General features: G+C 43.1%; 2 protein-coding genes across 7 annotated transcripts in view; both read right to left on the reverse strand.

Annotated features, from left to right (window-relative positions):
• atf2 (activating transcription factor 2) overlaps positions 1–5,937 on the reverse strand; it is a 54,329-nt gene extending 48,392 nt beyond the window's left edge. The window contains exons 1-8 of one of the 5 annotated variants that reach the window (XM_077002810.1): positions 5,850–5,937; positions 5,022–5,211; positions 4,867–4,938; positions 4,629–4,725; positions 4,431–4,549; positions 3,003–3,128; positions 2,368–2,546; positions 1,853–1,967 (exon numbers count right to left, since the gene is read on the reverse strand). In XM_077002810.1, coding sequence (XP_076858925.1) covers positions 1,853–1,967; positions 2,368–2,546; positions 3,003–3,128; positions 4,431–4,549; positions 4,629–4,725; positions 4,867–4,914 — 684 coding nt within the window. In that variant the 5' untranslated portion in view covers positions 4,915–4,938; positions 5,022–5,211; positions 5,850–5,937. The other 4 variants (XM_077002812.1, XM_077002813.1, XM_077002811.1 and 1 more) reach the window with 4 other exon arrangements.
• Positions 5,938–6,287: 350 nt separating this feature from the next.
• Positions 6,288–9,519, reverse strand: atp5mc3a (ATP synthase membrane subunit c locus 3a). 2 transcript variants are annotated; one of them, XM_077002822.1, is made up of 5 exons: positions 9,434–9,519; positions 9,148–9,248; positions 7,955–8,029; positions 7,069–7,259; positions 6,288–6,860 (listed from the first exon to the last, which is right to left on the reverse strand). In XM_077002822.1, the coding sequence occupies exons 2-5, from the start codon at positions 9,184–9,186 to the stop codon at positions 6,746–6,748; spliced, it is 420 nt and encodes a 139-aa protein (XP_076858937.1). In that variant the 5' UTR covers positions 9,187–9,248; positions 9,434–9,519; the 3' UTR covers positions 6,288–6,745. The 2 variants fall into 2 exon arrangements, with proteins under 2 accessions (XP_076858937.1, XP_076858938.1); XM_077002823.1 differs by lacking the exon at positions 9,434–9,519 and adding an exon at positions 9,365–9,428.
• Between the last annotated feature and the right edge of the window lie 10,822 nt (positions 9,520–20,341).

Here is a 20,341-nt window from a genome sequence, read left to right on the forward strand (position 1 = left end):
GATGGGATTCTGAATGGGCTTGTGCATTTTGGTCAGAATTGGGTAAAATATGAAAGAGCTTTAAGAATATGAATATTATATGTATCGATGCTGTCCATTAAAAAAAATATTTAGCAGGTATAAGTGTCCTCAAATCCAAAATCTTTGGATTGTTTTTTGATTTCACACTCTGTAGAGTATTATAAGACTTTGCTTGACATGATAGTATGAAAATCCTAGGAGGAGTATGAAAAGTGATGATTTCAAACTATTATTAACTGTAAATAAACTGTGCATTTTTTAATAGGACATGTAATAGAAAAGCTGTTCGCACTACTGCAAGGAATCAAAAGAGTCCAATTGCATGTTCCCAAGTGGAATTATGTAGGGGATACACTTGCTTTTTTTGCAATAGCGCCCCCCAGTGGCCAATCGACACCCGGCTGGATTATGTCATAGGGGGCGTGCACTTGTCCACACCCAAGAGGTTTCGTGCAGATCGACCAATGGTAAGCCTGTCAAACGCGTGCCGATCACTGATTGGCCGATTACGTCAGCCATTTTGGAAGTATGGCATGTCTGCTTTAGGACCTGGTTTCCAGAGGCCCATAGATGATGTCTGTCAAGTTTCATGTGGATCGGCCAATCTGAGTGCATGGGGCAAATTTTTGCATGTTATAGCGCCCCCTAGCAGGTGAGGTATGGCAACCTCTGCGAGCTGCCCCAGACCCTCACACGGAAGCTGTCTGTGAAGTGCCATCTCATTACATGCAAGTTTTCTTAAGTTAGAGCTCCATATGTGCAAAATTTACTATTGAATTTACGCCCCCTCATTTGATTGGCTTATACTGACTAGGTAGTGAAGAAATTAGCATTTTTGTTGGATACATTTTAAAGTTCAGACTTTTCTGAACGTTTTGATACCACATATGTGCATGTCTGTGAAAAATCCAGGGACTAGTTCGCGCTCAAAGATGTGTGTGATTTTGCACATTATGCAAATTAACTCGAAATCTAAGTGGGCGGAGCTTAATGGTTGTATATTAATTGTCCTATTGAATTTAGTCAAGGAATGCATAGGAACTGGAATTTTGGTTCTAGGACCTACGGTGTAGGAGATATGGACAAAAAGTCAATATGCTCTGCTATAGCGCCACCATCAGGCCAATTTGGGTCCCTGTATGGGAATCTGGTCCTTGGAGTTAACTGAACCTTTTTGCCAAGATTGGGTTTTCTAGGCATTACGGTCTAGGCTGCACGATGCATTTTATGTCAAAAAATGGGCAAAAGAATAAGAAAAATAAGAAAAATACCAGCAATTACAATAGGGTTCCCACACTGTGTGTGTGAACCCTAAAAAGAAAAACCCTAACAATTACAATAGGGTTCCCACACTATGTGTGTGTGAACCCTAATTATATAGGGGAAAAATGGATCTTTCCTATATCTGGTAAATGTTCAAACATAATGTCATCTCAAAACTAATTAAGTGTGAATAAATGCATGGTACCACTCTACATCAACAGGCCTCAGTGCTGGCCGTGGGCAAACTGGCCACAATGTCTACTCGGAGGCGCAGTGGAGAAAAAAGAGAAAGACAGAAAAAGGCTAAGCTAATAAATTGTAGAAGGTCACATGGTGACAAGGACCACCATGGCATTCCATGAGCCTGAAAAATGCCAGTGATTTTAATTACTTTGTTTAATTACTTTTAACATTCCTTGTGGTTTATTAATGCTAAAGTTCACGGTCAGTTAATGTCGATCAGTGCTGTAAATAACATTAGTTAAGTGGACCTTAATCTAAGTGTTGCCGGGTGTGAGTGTTGCCAGGTGAGCGGACGGGGCACGGAGGGTGTGGCCGGCGGGCGTACGGGTATGGCAGTGGGGATGTGGACGCTGGAGCTGGCGATGGTGGCCGGGATGGCCACGGGCATGGTCTGGCCGTTGGGCAGCTGCAGGAGAACCGGGAAGGTTCCGGACACGGGACTGGAGACAGGGGAGAGAGGAAGACACGCTCGGTCACGCAGGCAACGCCGGACGTGTGCATGACCTCATCGCAACGGTTCAAAACACATGGCAGGCAAATGTAAGAGCAAAGCTCTACAGCTGTTGCATTTTGTTCTTGTGTTTAAAGGATTTTACAGTGAGAAGATTAAAAGGCAGTAGGGATGTTGGTAATACTGGTGACAGAGCAACTGATAGTGAAATGAGAACATTTTTAACTGCGAGCAATTTGAAATAATAAGCAACCACATAACCAAAACAAAAAACAAAGCTTGCGAAGAGAGAAAAAAAAAGAAGCATGAAGCGAACTGAGATACAAACTGTGATGCAAAACGTCAAGCTCGAAGTCTTAAATAATAAGCAACATCTTAAAGCTACTTACACTATTGGCCTATTAGAGGATGGGACTTGGGTTATAACAGAGCTAGATGTTGGAGATGGAAGGGCTTGCTGAATAACAACACTAGCGTCAGAACTGGCCAGAAGTACATTGGGGACTTGGAGGGAGGCAGGACGGACTATAGTGGACGTGGGCAGCGAAGTCGGCTGCAAAGAAATCTCCTGAAAATATCATACGAGACCGAAGGTGCATCAGCCATTCAGGGGGGGAAAAAAAGACGTGTCATTTAAGTCCTATACAATTATGCACCGAGCTCTTTACACAAGAAGACACAGAAAACACAGGTAACCACAGAGGAGCTGTGTATGTCAACCTCGTTACGAAGGCAGTGGGGTGACGCGTGTTACACCCAAAGCTGTATTGTGCAGTAACATTCACAGTCTTAAATGCTGCCTGACTAACATAATATATGACATATTAATATAAGATCCATGGCATTTCAGGCTTCTTAGAATAGTGTGGGTGCAATGTGGGGACTATCCGTACAAACCTGTAACTGGACTTTAAGCATTTTACTCATTAGATCCTGCAGTATGTATTGGCTAAAATGTGACTTAAAGAGTGTACCTCATTCAAGGACTGTTTTTAGCAAAACCCAGGGTTACCCAGGGTCTCACCTTGTCGTCGCTGGTTGTGGATTCAGGATGGGGGAGAGGGCTATCTCGATGTGATTCCATGGATGCATGTTCCTCAATTTTGTTTCGTACAACGGGAGTTGCAAGAGGTGACAAGTCCAAAGGTAACTGAGAGATACCAAACACAAAAGTCACAGCGATAACTTGACACGGCCCTGGTAACGCACAGTTTATATTAACTGATTGACTGACCTGTTGGGAAATGGGTGCACTGCACACACATCCCAACACTCCATACAAACACTTCGTCACTTCATTTTAGAGCATCATACACTGGACAATACCTACATTAGCTATCTCCCATTAAACACTGTCCACTAGAACAATATGACAGACCTTTATGTACTGCAGGCTCGTTCTGCTTGTGTTAGCCTATCCTGCATGTGTGACATGCTCTATTCCACATGAATTAGATTAGGTTTTGTTTTTTTCTCTCTTGGCCTAAAGAGCTCGCTGGTTGTCAGGCCAGTGTGTTGGAGATGGAGTGTTGGCGATGAAGCCGCCGTCTCTGGTGGGAAGATGTAGAATTCACGCTGCTGCTACTGTCAGCAGCCATGCCATGAATGAAGATAAGTAAGGGAGACGAGGCGTGTGTGGGGGTCCCAGGATGGTCTCAAGCACACTTTCTGCTGTCTATCACACTGGTACTTGTTAAACCATAGTCTCATCCATTAGATCTCGCTGCTGTTTCTTAAAACAAATAGCATCTACTTTATTGGCCCTAGACTTCTTGGGGCCTGTGTCTTGTTGAGGTTCCTCTTAGTCTAACATAGTGGAGCAGTGTCATAGGGTTTCCATGTTGCACTTTTTTTTGTGACATGTCACAAAAACACAGCATAATGAATCATCTCTCAATAATTTCAAGCAATCCCACAATACAGCTTAATGTTATCAGAATATGACATAATACATTTTCCGAAGCCCTTTCTGCAGAAATGTTGTGTAGGACACCAAACCGTGGTGCGCATAATTCACTGGCTACTCCACCGATTGTCCTGAGCATTATAAAGACATTTGGACCATGATGTGTGGTGAGAGTCTTCTAAATGTACTTTAGTTAAAAAAATTGCCTTATTTGGATTAAATACTTGAATACTTCAAGCCAACAGTTAGAATATGCGAGTTCAAATTAAATGTGATTAAATATAGAGCAAAACAGTGATTTGGCTTCACTAATTGAGGTCAAAGTTTAGAAAATTGCCTACAGTCATTAAACTGGTCATCCAATGCACCTAAACCTATTTCAACACTATTGTTAACATAACAAACATAACACAGTATTGTTTCAAATTCAAGGCTTGGCAATACATAACGCAGGTGGGTTTAATGGCGGTTCTCATACAGTTAGTATTTAAGGATGATATTATTTAAGGATGATATTTAAGGATGATATTTGAATACATTATGTACCTTTTTAATATCATCTTCTGTGGCCTTTTTGAAGTCATGCTCAAATGGACTGGTAAGCTCGTTGAATAATCCAACCTCCTCACAGTTCTTTAAAAAGCGTGTGGGGGTTGGTGTTTGGTCTGCAACAAAAAACCATTCAAGTGTACTACTACCATCAATACACTCAGTCGTGGAAATGGTCATTTTTTAAATACTTACCAGCAACGATGACACTGTCATTGCGTGCTGGACCAAACCTGAGTGTCATCTCATGTTTATGTTTATGGACTGCCAAATGATCTTCATTTGTAAATCGCTGTTAAAGTTATTGAACATTTGAATTTTTTATTAATCACATATATACTGACATCTAACTTTTATTTTGAAGTATGCATTTGACACTGCATAGAATTTGCTGGGTAAGATTTACTGCAGTGATGTGAATGCCCACACTTACCTGACCACAGCCTGGAGCAGTGCAGAGAAACGGTTTGTCATCACTCATATTCAGAGCTTCCGTTTGCCACCTCTTAACAGAAAATCAGTGTTTCAGTAATTACAAATGTACATTTCCTTTCTGATACTAATACCAGGACACTCTCACGTACTGACCGTTTAGTTTTTTGTTTGTTCTTATCTGACGAAATAACACTTTACAGCGTGTTATTAGGGTGTGCAACAGGAGTTGTTCTTAAACACAGCAAAGTTTAAGTTCAGTTGAAGTGATTCGCTCTTCATCCTCACAGTCGTGGATGATGGAGGTAGCTGACTGGGCTAGCTCGCTAGCTATCTAGGTGGCTACCTTAAAGAAGACATTACAATGACAGTTAGCGCATTGCATTTGGAAGTAAAGTTTGAAATATCTGAGCTTTTTATATATTCAAATGCACGTCCATAAATCCAACCCAACAGTCTGGACAACTTGACACTGTCTTAACTATTTTTAATCACAGTTCTTAGACCTGGTAGTTAGCTAGCTACCAACGCTGCTAGCCAGCACCTTCTATTGTCAGTTTTAGCTGTGGCAAATCTTTGAGAGGACAGTAAATCTTTCCTTGGGTAAAACTACATCCAAAATCAAATTATGCCAACCAAGAAAAATATAATTTTACGTAGGCACTCGTTGCCTTCTGGCCTATAGAGACGCTTATGATAACAATACAGGGCGCCTTGTTTACAGCTACCAGTCTCAAGCTAGTCAGTTAGCTGACATTAGCTACCATTCTTCAGAGGGTGACATGCTAGCTGGCTAGTTAGTTAGCTAGCTGTCATGCTTTATAGCCGTCGCCATATTAACCACAAAGCTGTCTCTACTATGCGCGTGTCACGCATCCATAAGTAAATATATTTGCATAACTCTCTTCCCACTATTAGTCCCCGAGAATTTACTCCGACTGATGTCTTTGTTTACAAATACTGTTAACTGACGCGCTCACTTACCCGCGGACACAACCCTGACAACCAAGAGCTCACGAGCCTGTTCTCGCGAGCGTTCGCTCGGGGACGCGCTCACAACCCTGACAACCAAGAGCCCACGAGCCTGTTCTCGCGACCGTTCGCTCGGGGACGCGCTTACGTCCCCACGAATAGCCTCACTAGGTTAACTGCACCGGCCGATTTCGGTCAAATGCCAGAGGCGACGTGTTAACACCTGAATCTGCTTAAGATTTGCACGAATTTTAAGGATACTTTAAAAAGTCACTCAGGTCTACTTTACATAACAGCTAACGATATACTTACAATATAATCTAAGTCCTACACCCCCACCTTACTGATTTCACGCATAATCTGGGTGAATTGGACAATCCACTATGAGATGTAAATCTGCTTCAATGGGCAAAGTAAACAGTATAAAAAAAGCTTCAGACAATCTTCAACTCCAGGAAATTGATCTACATTTATTTAATGCAATGTACAAAAGCAAACGTTTATTGGCTTTAACCAACTGCAACCTACTTACACTTTACCATCTACCAGTACTGCAGTTCCAGAAAATGAGTGGACCCGAAACTAACACACTTCAATTGTGAAGTACAGAAAGTACCATCAGGCTCAAAGTTTTGAGGGTTGACAATCTGGTGAGCATCATTTGAGCGTGTCATCAGTAGGCAGGACCATAACACCCAGGATACAAAAATTACAATTGTCCTCTAAACAGTTGAAATACATTTTAATGTTGTAATTGCTTACATTTTTATAATACATTATCCTTTTGACAGTGGACATTAAAATGTACTTTATTTTTTTAAACATGAACATTAAGAGCAGATTCTTCTGGGTAGCAACAGTGAAGTCATAACTGAATTCAGCATATGTTCCAACTGATAGCAAATTGATTACATGGCGAACAGGATGAGGAAAGCAACCATCAAACAGAAGAGCCCCATGGCTTCAGACAGAGCAAATCCCAGAATAGCATATGAGAAAAGCTGTTGCTTCAGAGATGGATTCCTAAAAAAAGACACAGAGAAAAACCACTGTTATGACGTACACATTTTTTCAATACAGCACCAAAGAATACCATCAGTATGACCTGACAGTTCTTTAAATAACTAAACTAACTGAAAATTAAATAGTGATTTCTTGTGACAGGGGTTGGTGGGATGAACCAACCACCAAACATCCAAAATAATCCATGATCATGACCAGTCCTCCTCACCTGGCATATCCGATGATAAGACTACCAAACACAGTCCCAATTCCTGCACCAGATCCAGCCACTCCGACCGTAGCAGCTCCGGCTCCGATAAACTTGGCAGCAGTGTCGATGTCCCTGCTCACTGCGCTGGTCTGGAAGCCTCGTAGACACACCTGGGTGAGGGGAGACTGGGACAGAACCACAGCAGTAGCCTGGGGAGAGTGTAAAAGGACACACTATTATAAAAGGTCCTATTACAGTTTATTATATAGGTATGAATTATATCCAACAGTATGGTGCAATTTGAAAATATGAAGAGCCACACAGTTCAGGAACAGATTTACTTTTTTGAGCAAGGGTGCAAAAATCTTGGACACTGTATTGTCTTGGACACTGAATAAGGGCTGGATAAAACTGTAGTTTAGTCCCAACCTTGTGCGAGTTTATCAAAACAATCAGAAGTGTCTGACTATAGAAAGCAAATATAGATATGGACTGCAGATGGGCAGATCTGTCTCAGAAGATACACAGGACTAAGACCTCATCAGAACAGAAACGACTCTTCAAGCCTTACAAAACAAAAAAAGTACAAAACTAACTGTAATAACTAAAATTGGACACTTTAGTACCATATTCAGAAGAAATGCTTGTGCTTAGTTTTTCTTCAACTGCACAGAACATTTTGTTCAATAGTAAAAATTTTAATATGGACCCAACAGCAATAATTGCTCACACAAATCTGTTGATAAAGCCTTTTTTTAGGATGAGTATGATCAAGTATGTCATACAGGCTTTCTTTACATTACTCAACTTTATTGCTTTAAAAGTAGCTCAAGTCCTGCAACAGCTAATTAACCATAGAATGGACAAGACTACAGATTGTTCAATTAATTGTTCAAGCACTCACCTCTGTTGTGACCTCTGGCCTAGACAGTACAGCAGCGGACGCTGGTCTGAACAGAGCCCGGGACCCAGAACGCACCTGTGACACATTACTCAGTCAGCATAACAAAAACAAACCTGTCACTTAAAAAAAAGTGATTTGAGGGGCATGTGTTGGGAGACATGGGAGAGGTGCAAAAGTTCCAGTTCAAAGTTTATCACGTGACTACAAACATAGCTTACATCTTGGTGAATACAGTGACAGCTGGATGGTGTTTTCCTAATATGGGCCTTTTAAAATGTACAACCGTTGCTCAATGCCAGGATAAATACTTTTTGTGACCAGCTAGAAATATAGTTGCTCCAGAACCAGAAAAATATTAATGACAAACACGACCTGCTAGCTAGCTAACAATGGCAACTATGACCACAGTGACCGCTGCAATTTGTGGGGTGCTGCAAGCGAATTGTAAAATACTTTTAAATGTAAAACGTTTTAGATGGTACCTAACCACTGACTGAACTCCAGCCAGCTATCTTGACCAGCTAGCGTAGAGGCTCAGGTCTGGCAAACAGACAAGATGCAGGTAGGATCATCAAGCTAGGTAGGATCTAACCTAGCTTAGCTACTACGTTAAATAGCTAGCGACTTAATTTTGACCTCGGCTTACTTGGCAAAGCCGTCAAATTAATGTGAGCACAACTCTAATTTGACTGCTTTGTGTGAGTACAACTCATATCCATCACATTAGTGTGAGCACAACTCAAATCCATCACATTAGTGTGAGTACAACTCAAATCCACCAAATAAGCGTGAGTACAACTCAAATCCACCAAATAAGCGTGAGTACAACTCAAATCCACCAAATAAGCGTGAGTACAACTCAAATCCACCAAATAAGCGTGAGTACAACTCAAATCCACCAAATAAGCGTGAGCACAAATCAAATCCACCAAATAAGCGTGAGCACAACTCAAATCCACCAAATAAGCGTGAGCACAACTCAAATCCACCAAATAAGCGTGAGCACAACTCAAAGTCTGGTGTAAACCGCTACACGCTCCACTGTGACAGCCGTCGAGCAGCGAGGAGAAGGACGAGCGAGTGAATGAACTAGCGGGTCGCTAGCTAGCATCTTCAAGTTCAATGAAGGCCCCAAGGAAAATATTCTCAAGGCAGGTCAGTACTGAATGAAGATAATGGACCGGATTACTCACCAGGGCAGGCGTGGAGACGAATTTCGCACAGGCGTACATGGTGGATTTTGGGGGTTTTTAGTTAACCGGTTTGTGCGAATTTAGCAGGAGCCGGAGACTGCCTGTAAAGACGAGCCCAAAGTAAGGTCAATGACGATATTTACACATTTATACAGAAAAATATTGCATAAAAGCCACAGTTAATTCTACAAACGATTGTCTTAATGACAGAACTGACTAAGATACGTGGAAGACGAAGGATGGCGGTGGATTTGTTTTCTGTAAATTGTTCCTTACTGCCACTTACCGAAGACAGAGGTCGAAGCGCTAGTAAAAGTGCGCATGCGCCAAGTTCTCTCTGCAATAGGCCCCGGATGTGGAGATGACGAAGGTTGTTTCAGCCAAACTTTATTGAAACCGCCACAAAACAATACAACTTTAAACAGCATTCAGTGTTATGTCGTTGTTCAAGACAAAGGAGTATCGCTAGATACAAAGTGTTTGGACATAATATGTGTAAACTGACAGTTGATGTATTTGACATTGGAACCTTCTCAGATCTTTTACCACTTTTTTACTCCTGGCCTTTTTGGTCCCCACATCAAAACATTCTGTGGTTCACATTTTTCTCACAGTACTATCTGCAGTGACGTGAATTTAGCGCTGCACTCCCTTCGAGCCTGTCTTTGGGATCTGTCTCTGTCTCTCCTATTAAAAGTGTGCTGTTTCAGCAGCAGTATTTGTGAGGGTGATGAATGGCTTGCCAGGGTTTTGGGCCATGTGGAGGTAAAGCTAATGAGTACTGTGAGCTTCAGCGGGCGCTGCTGCTGGCTTCAATGTTCAAATCCCTCTTCTGTTTCCTCAGGTGTGATCTGTACAGGTGAACAGTAGTACTGGTAGTCGTTGCTTTTCACTTTGTAATCACTAGCACTATATGTGCCTGCAGGAAGCCAATTGTAGTGCTAATTTGCAGTGATTTGATCATATTTGACATGTTAATTACTTATGTTTGTTTAAGTGGGCAGTTATTGTATTTCACAGGAGCATCAAACTGCGCAGGCAAACATGCACTTTAGGTATCTTATGTTGCATACTTTTAATTATCAACCTCGTTTTTTTGATCAAATTGAACAATGTGTGCTTACAATAGTTTTACATTTTTAGCACAAACTAAATATGGTAGCCTTTGTATAAGCAGTATAAACGGTGAGATACAAGATGATTCTTGTGATCCTTGGCCACCAGAGGGGGTCAAAGAGTCCAAAGGGTTTCGATATGTCCTTTATGTTTGAAGCCGCTGGTTATTTTACTACACGCGCAAACCCACACTGCACTTAAAAGAAGTTAAAATACTACAGATTGGCTGAATATATAAATACATTTATTTTTACCTTTGATATGATACCAATTTCTTACCACCCAAAGTAACATCACACTAAATACAAAAATACCACCTCTCTGATGGGTACCTGCTTTGGGTCAGTGTATGAGTATATATATGTGAAGGTTTAATTAATAGGGCTGCTATAAACCACATCTACTCTTGAGGATAATAAGCATTTAGTGCCCCCCCCCCCCCCCCCCCCCCACACAGGTTCATAGCTTTAATTTGCCTCCTCTCTCTCTCTCTCTCTCTCTCTCTCTCTCTCTCTCTCTCTCTCTCTCTCTCTGCTGTTGAATGAACATCTTGAGATGTTGCATTTGCATGCGGCCCCCATCAGGCCGCATGCACTCAGACTGGTAATAAAAGGCATTGACCCCCTTAACCTTTATGAATTACAATTTGTGCCAGCACCACATCCTGTCAGAGCAGTGGGCACCCACGGTGCCGAGTGTGTACTTGTGTGCACGGGAGTGAAGGAAGAGCACAAGTGTGTGCGTGTGTGTATGTTGCACTCTGTATGTGCTGTGCAGTTGTTAGAGAAAGAAGAAAAAGGTTTTTACAGGCTCTGCCCGACGCAGTTGACAAGGCGTTCTGCATTCTGACAGCGCCGGCAGGAGAGAGCTACAGCAACGCTGATGCCCTCCATATGCAGTAAGAAATGCACACACCTCACTGACACACGTACACGTGCACATACATACGCATACGCATGCATGCACGCACAAGTAGACATGCCTGCATGCACCATGTGAGATCTGAAGTAACAAGGTATGACGCTGTCATTTAACACTGCATTTTAGTTACTAATATCACTGATAATATATTTCATACACTTCACTATATTATACATACACACAACTTATTCACCTACGACTGAATACTCATTTAAGACAGTATGAGTGGAAGGTCTGGTATAGAGAGTCCACTTTACTCGGGTAGATTTTTTATGTAATGATATAGGAATAACCATTTTACATAAACATTAGTTTTTCTGTTTTCTCAGAACAGTTGAGATTAGAGATTAGATAGAGCAGCCAGATTGCACTGGAGTGTATCAAGACAGCTTCTGTGGAAACCAGCAGTGGAGACCAGCTCACCACCTCTGGGACTTAATGGACATGTTCCAGCTTTGTTTGTGGGCAGACAGAGATTTAAAGGTCATTAGTATTCACAGCATTGATTTTCTGGGCCAATCTATAATAGCACTGATCTGTGCTCTCTGCCACAGAGAGAGAGAGAGAGAGAGAGAGAGAGAGAGAGAGAGAGAGAGAGAGAGAGAGAGAGAAGAAATGCTGAGAAGAGCAGAATGATAACGTCTCTCACTTTGTCTGAGAGCCAATGCTACACCAAAATCCCAAGTCAGAGACCATATATATGAATAATAAAATATCAAGGCATTTATTCTACAATATTAACTTGCAAGATGGATGCCGAAATAACAAAGTGTGGATTTGTGGAGTTTTACTTCTCCCTTTACTGACAGGCAAATGATACGATTATTTAAAAACGTTGTGCATGGTTCCATTTTAGTTCCAGGTGAAATTCTGCTCTCTTTTGCATATAAGCAACCATGTCAGAGAGGCAAATCCTAATTTGCTCTGACTCACGCAAAGCCAGCAGATTTAAATATGGCGAGACTGTGCTGTAGCCACTATTGGCGGAGATTATCGTGCATTTTCTTGCGTAACTTCCACCCTCCAGTGATCTGGCAACAAAAACCAGTAAAATGATAACAATCTGCTAGTGCAACATTGAGATCCATGCCATCCTCATGATGGACGTGCACGGCCCCCATAACGGCCCAGTTCACCCTGCACCATTTCTCTGCGAGAGAAAGTGAGACGCCGGGATGCTTTCCACACCTTCATCTGCTTTTAACACAGACGTTATTTCCGGAGAGTAATGAACGCAACAGTCTGCAGCTCAGCTACAAATCCTCCAGCTGCCAGTTCGCACAATAATGTGTTTATGTTTTTCCATAATGCAGAGTATTATAAATCACTGTAATCTACCTGAGTAAAGTGGACTCACTCTACCAGACCTTCCACTTATTCTCTAAATGAGTCTTCACGCTTTTGAGTCTTAGGGGTATGGTGTGTGTGTGTTAGTGTGTGGGTGTGTGGGGGAGTGACTATTCGTGCTTGTCGACATAAACCAGCCCCTCAGGAGCTGTAAAATGTGTCTTTAACTGCAAACTAGAAATACTCAGGCATAATAATAGCAATATCACCAAGTGAATCATCAAGCCAATCGATGTGATAAATTCATTAAATTCCAGCTTGAGTGGGGAAAAATAAGCCAGAGTGGAACTGTCACATAGCAACCAACACAATTCAAGAAAGAATCACTGCTTTGTCTGTTTTCTTTCTTATGGGAATCAAATAGGAAAAGGAGACTGGGACTTGACTTGGAAAAAAAAACTGTCCACCTCATTAACTCATTCTCTCTCTCACCCTCTCTCAGTACCTCTGTTTAGCAGTAGCAGGTTTGTGGCAGTGTGCGAGCGTGCTGACGTGCGTGAGCTGAGAGGTAGCGGTGTGCGGGTGCAGTGGTGTGCGGGTGCAGGAGCGAGCCTGACAGGGGCAGCCGAGCGATGATTGGTTTACAGATGTGTGGTTCCTTTCCCCTCTCCAAGGTCGGCAAGATTTACACTCCGTGTGCTTATAGCTGTTTAATCTCGGCCAGCGAGGGGCTGATTAAGGCACCCCGGTTATGCAGGACACATGACCTTTCATTCTCCACCCAGGGCCCTATGAACACATCAACAACCGACACCTCACACATGTGGATACGCACGCACACACACACACACACATACACACACACACACACACACACACACACACACACACACACACACACACACACACACACACAGATGTACGCATGCAACCCCCACGCGTCCTCTCATACTCGTTCTCTGAAGACATCTGGGAGAGACAGCGGAGACAGACAGGCAGGACGTGTGTTGGGAATGTTCAGCATAGCCGAATGGTAGTGTGCGGCGTGTCCGTCTATCTCTGCACCACCGCAGTCTCTCTCGGACGTGCCGGAGTATTCAGACAGAAGACACCCGATATGATCACACATACGCCGTGGAGCGTGCCATCATCCCTTCTTCCGTCCGCATTCCTGGGTACTCAAAATGGCAGCTGAACCTCGCGGGGAGCATGTCAGTGGTTTGTTGGCTCCGAGTGCTTGTTCGAAGGATCTGGTGTCATTAATGTGGCTGTCTTGGTAACGACCCCACTAGACTGAGCACGAGTTGAAGGAGGAAAAAAAGAAAGAGAGAGAGAGAGAGAGATGGGAAGAGAACAGAGATGGTGTACACCGCAGGCCCTGAGCTGTAGAATGTCAGCAGATGCCCAACTCAGCGAGTTCCGGAATGCTCAATTAGCTGCTTTCATAGGCTCCATTAATACGCATTAATTTTCTTTCCCCAGATATGAGGCGAGCAGAATGGGGCCGGTCTGCTCCGGGTGGCTCTGCAGAAACACGCCAGCCTTTTGGAGCCGACCCATTGTGAATAAACACATCAGCGGTCGTAAAAAAAAAAAGAAAAAAAAATCACCACAGAACCATAACAGCGATGTTCACAACAATTGAAACGCCTCGTAAAAATCAATCCGAATCTACAAAGTCGACCTGTTTGTTGACAGTGTGGTTCAAAACAATGAACTGAGAGTGGAAACCCTTATAAAGCACTAATGAAACCAATCAACCAATGACCTAGCCTAGAGACCAGTAAAAAGTCATTTAGCTACCACTCGTTCAAGTGTCATTACCCCGAAATGAAGTGAGTGCCGACTTTGACATGCTTGTAAACAAATTATGAGGAACACAGGCCATCTATAAAGACCAACCCAGGAGACACAGAAGCTCAGTAGTGGCATGCACATCACACACACATGGAATTAAACATCCTAGAAAAACAGGCATAGGAAGAAAATCTATTAAACGAATATGGTAGAAACAACCGAAGAGGAAAAAGTAATAATTTCTTGAATCTTACACCTGTTGTATCAGGTTTGTAAAATAAAAAAACACAGATTCAATTTAAAAAAAGAGGAAAAAGTAGCAATTTATAACAGAGTTGTCTTCATGCACATTGGGCTACACACACACACACACACACACACACACATGCAAACACGCACACACCCTGATGCACACACACTCAATCAGCACATGGTGTTAAGCAGAGAGATGCAGCCTTGACTCGTCAGAGTGCCTCCACGTAAAACGAGGGCCGAAACAGCCGTTGCTAGAGAAACCTGCAGGGTCTGGCTCCACTCCTCCCACACTCTGGGCCAATCTGGCACGGATCAGCCCGAATCTATCACAGAGCTTTACGAGTGTGTCAACCCCCTCCACCCCCAGCATGGACACGAGTGCAAACTAACGCAGGGTAAACCAACACAGGCTGGTTGCTCTCCGCAACACACACGGCAGTCCAGACTCAGCCTCTTCATCTGTCACGGTGTCCAGACCTGCCGCGATGCTGACCTCTCGTGACCCCTGCGTGTGAGAACATCCGTCGCAGCTTTGTTGTTCGTGGCGGTAGGCCTCACCTGCCGAGAGCCTCACGGCTGGCCACCAGGGGAGAAATCGCTGGCTCTGTGATGGACTACCTGTACTGTGGGTCACTCACATGGTTTCAGACAGAACAGAGAACTGCCACACTAACTCTAAACAAATGTGCCTTGTCTGGACTGTTTCAGTGCCAGCCTGCCGGCTATTCATGATTTCAGGTGAGGAGCCAATAAATGTCTTTATTTGAGGCTTTCAGGACAGATTTATGTAATGAGCAATCAAGAACGTGGGAGGTGAACAAATTCTGGGAGGTCAAAACTCAGAATGTAGCACCAGAATTGAAGATATAAACAAAAACCCAGATTTAAAAAAACAGCACCCCAGTAATGATGTACAATAAGGCACAGTGGCAAATTAATAAACTGATTTGAAAATTATTTTGAATAATAAAAAGGCTCTTACTGACACTCACGGTAATATCCATATTTGTTACTGATAAAAATGAAAAAAGGAAAAATACATTTTTCGTTTTAAAATTAAAACCTGGAGGGAGAATTTAAGCAATAATAAGAAATAAATGAATGCAATCACAATGTAGGAAAAGGGTAATTTTTACAATATAAGTCAAAGAAGAAGTAATGTCTGTATTTTGCAGAAGCCCACTAAAGGCCTATTATTAATCATACAGTAAATAGGCCCAGCCTGCTCCTTCTCTGCCTGTAGAAAAGCGAAAAATTAAACACCAATCAAAGTCCATTTCTATCATCATAATTCCTGATAGTCCGTCTCACCTTTCCCTACGAGGCATTTAGCCCTATAACAAATCTCACACTTTATTGACTGTCTCAATTTGTTGCCTTTCATATTTCATATTTATGGCCCGCCTCGACACAATCCTGTTTTTTAAATAGGTATACCCGCCTTTTCTGATACGTGGCATAATTTATTAGACATGGAAATATGAGAGTGCTGGCCTGAGACGCGGCCTAATTGATGAAGGCACTGCCTTCCGTGGCGGCTCCTCGCTGGGAATAATCTCCCCGCATCCTCGTTTCTATTCGCATCCATCCACATTTACCGCGCTGACCAAAACCCAGCCTCGCGCCCAGCTCACATCAGGTAAAATAGTAATCCAACTTTAATTTTCGGAAGAGAAAAAAGGGAATGCAATTAGCTTCCAATAAAAGTGGTCGTCAGATTGGCTCAGTATTTTAGTGCTCGGAGCTGTACAGACATGCTTTATGTTGGCAGGGAGAGCTGTAAGTTATGGTGCCTCAGGTTTCTATGCATCCTAATTGAATGGAGACTGGTTAATAGCTGCGGAAACTCAGCCGCTTGACGCTCTATTCCCCCGAGCGCCGTTTCAGCGCCACCATTAAACCACAAAATGGACCCATTCCAGAGAAAACAATAATAAAAACGGAGTTCTGCAATCGAGGCAGCATCTGAATCACCAATAGGCAGTCGGTGCATAGGGGTTAAAGTGGCTGCTTGTACCCTAGAAGGTAGCTAGAGAATTAAAGTCTAACTAACCCCAGTGTTTGTTGAGGCCTTTTGCAGAATATATGTTACTGTCGGTGGATTTAGCTTGTGGTAGTTTTAAAATGTCTTCAGAATGTGCAGCAGACAGACTTAATTCACAATTAGCATATTCAGTCACACTTTAATGTTTAATATGTAATTATGCTAATACAGTAGTTGTCTTTACCACAAACGTCCGTTGTGAACTGAAGGAGGTCTAATCGAGTAAGACATGCAAAATTATTTTTGACTTAAAAGCATAAACCCGGAGAGCTACAAAAAATTGAAACGAATGAAAATGTTTCGTGTTCATTAGAAGGCGTTGGCTGTCCTTCTCAGATTTCAAAATGGCAAAATCAGAGCTGACCCAGTAGTTTATAGTCTAGGGGCGCTGTACGTTCTCTAAGGCATTCCAGATGTTTGTGAGGCAGATAAGGTTGTTTACTCTCCCCTCCCCCTACCACACACACACACACACACACACACACACACACACACACACACACACACACACACACACCAATTCTCACACACTCACGTATATATACCACTTCATTGGCTTTGTGCTTTGATTATACTGAACTCGTTTAAAAATGCAGTCCAAGACATAGTAACATAGTATTTGGGTCCCATCTTTAGTCTCTAAAAACATGGAAATTAATTACAGCTTCACATCAAATTCGTGTGTATGCAAAATTTCATTTTAATGTATTTTAGTATTTGAAAATAGGATCTTATATTGTCAATATCATTTGACTGCACAAAAGCTGAACATTTCTAAAAACTGGATAACCTGACATCAGGTGTATGTGCTGCTTTGAGGGAGTGTGTGTGTGCGCGCATGTGTGTTTTTGTGCTTTTCTTAATCCTCTCTTGAAGGTCCTGTATTCAAGAGTGCCTGAGCCGGCAGTTGTCTAGCAATGTGCATGATTGAGAGAGTGAGCGAGCTTGTGCACCACAGTAGAGAATCGAGCAGATGGTGGAGCACAGCTCTCGTGTGGGTACAACACACTTTCCCACTGATGCACTGAGACGCCAATGAGGGATTCCTCCACTGTGTCTGACTTCAGTTGTCTGTGCACTCTGGAATGTGCCGAACCACACAGGAGTGGAAACTTGTTGCAGAAACTTACATTCCGATGTAATTTGGCCATTACCAGACTGGTATTGAAGGGAGTGTGTTCATGGTGCTGTTTTCTCCTCATCTTTAGCCCTGCTGTGATGAGCTGAGGTCTAGCATCCTCTAATTCCAGCAGATAGAATGACATTTGTTCAATTTGAGCCCAGCAACTACAGCCATGATGAATGGCTGAATGGTCCATTTCCTTACACTTTTTCTTGCTAACCTCTCCTGACAGCTTATATATTGCCTACCTGGTAATTTGCCCGACAATAATTGTTAGGCAGAGACTGGACTTGTTTGGGGGGTTCCTCACCACCCTCTGTAGGTGAGAAAAAGCAATTACACACGTGAGGAGCCCCAGTGTGAGTGACCAGCAGCATCTGTCGTCATCATTCCCAAACCTCTCCCAGCGTCATTAATGGAAAACCGGCATTGAACAAATATCCCAACACATTCCCTCTCATAAAACTTTAATTAAAAGATATGAAGGCATTTCATTGATTAATGGTGTGAGTGATTAAAGTGTGCGTCTGGCGTTCATCGCTTGGCTGAGGGTAATTGTTGCGGGTGTGCGCGCACTGATAAGGCGCCTGGATGAATGTAAATGCCACTGGGTGCTGGTTGTATGGAGTGCGGCCCCTGGTCCTAGCAGGACCGGGCGGAGCCACTCACTATGGGGGCCCGTATGGAAACCCACACATTTCCCAGGCACTCCTGCTGCTGTAGAGACGTAGAGAACTGATGCCTCCATGACCTCTCCCTCTGCAGCAAGTCTCCGGTTTTTAGCTGCTGTAGAGACGTAGAGAACTGATGCCTCCATGACCTCTCCCTCTGCAGCAAGTCTCCGGTTTTTACAACACGAACGAGCTTCTTGGGCTCTCGATTCAGCGATTAAAGTGTAGCCTAATTATCGAACTAATTGATGCAACTTGTTTAGGTTGTAATCCTTCATACTTCAGCTTTAAGCATTAATTAGGAGGATTATTAACTTTTAGGCTGCAGTAGCCATGTGGGATTGTGCCTTTCGAATTTTGGTGTCAAAGACCTGAGTAAAGGATCAGCGAGGAGAAAACAGGAGGTTCAGTCATAATTGGTGGTGGTACACAGCATCTCCCTGGGCTCACAGACCTGGGACCATACGCACACCTGGCACAGACCGGCCGACACTAAATTAGAATTCACAGTGGGCCTGAATTCTCATTACTACGGCCTCCACAGGCAATCAGTGTATGGAGCAAGGCGAAATAATGTGTTCAAGGCTACCAAGAGATGGAGGAGATGGAGGAGAGATGGAGGAGAGATGAGAGAGTGAGATGAGAGAGTGAGATGCTATGTCAACGCTAAGCCAGTAATTAGAACATGCTACAGTCAAACCTCTGAAACAAGGACATGTGACCTTTGACCCTGCAGAACAGCAGGTCAAAGTCAGCTGAAGACAGATGTATGACTGGGTGGGGTGCAGGCGGCCAGCGGTTTTGGCCGGGCTGTGAGAACGGAACTGGAAGCAGTACGTTGATAAATGCTCCGTTCAACGACAAGCACATGTTCGGGGCAGCAGAGGACGCCGGAGTTCATTCACCTGCGCTCCTTCATCCTGTCAACACTCTGAGCCAAGGTTTATCTCCAAAGGCTGGAATACATAACCATTCCTACAGTGATCTCCTGCAGCAGTGTCTTTTATGGCTACGCTCGCAATGTTAAAGACAATCAAGGACTTTCGTTCAGTCTGTATGTGTGTGTTTCATGGCTCTCATATATATTTTTAATTACCCTGATGGCGCAGGAAGAGGAACATTAAATGTCCAGTCGAAGAGTCAGACAGGCGAAAGATGCCGGAGAGTCATGGGTTGCACCCCAGAAGATCCTCAGCAGAGCTGCCAACGCTGATGTTACCCAGCGTGCAGCTTCATTTAGACCAGCTAATTAGTTCATTAGCTGGTGGTTAAGAGTGATATGAACGGCTCATCAATCTTCTCATCACTAAAAATAAACAGCCAGCATCAGCGCAGCATGAATTATTAAGACTGAGCCAGAGTAGGGCAGAAAGAGAGCACGGATGAGCTTGATCAGGAGGAGATGGAGCCTGGGGAATCTCTCTCTCTCTCTCTCTCTCTCTCTCTCTCTCACACACACACACACACACACTCACTCACTCACTCACTCACTCCTATCTATCTATCTATCTATCTATCTATCTATCTATCTATCTATCTATCTATATATCTATCTATCTATATATCTATCTATCTATCTATCTATCTTTTTTCTGACCCCCCCCACTTCCTCTATTCCTCACCAAACTTTTATTTTATAAACAGATGGTTCAATCAGCTGTATCTTAGTGTAGCGGATTAATTGTTTTGGTAGTTGGCAGAGTGGCGTCTGATACAGTGTGGAGGGGAGTGGGCATATGTTAGGGCAGGCCCACTAGGAAGCTGCTCAGTCTGCTCTGCTGCCTGAGACGGGAGCGAAGAGAATGAACCGTGCTTGCTCCAAGCACACTACTGCACATAGCCAGGATCCATATACAACACTTTATAATAAAACTTCTTTTTCTAATGCACATACCAGCCTAAATACATATATTTGTGTATAGCTACAGTTTTAACATGCTGTAAAATGTATTTACATTTAGAAGATCCAGAGATGTTTAG

This window comes from Brachyhypopomus gauderio, chromosome 4, assembly GCF_052324685.1.
Source record: "Brachyhypopomus gauderio isolate BG-103 chromosome 4, BGAUD_0.2, whole genome shotgun sequence".
In the NCBI taxonomy this organism is placed as follows: domain Eukaryota; kingdom Metazoa; phylum Chordata; class Actinopteri; order Gymnotiformes; family Hypopomidae; genus Brachyhypopomus; species Brachyhypopomus gauderio.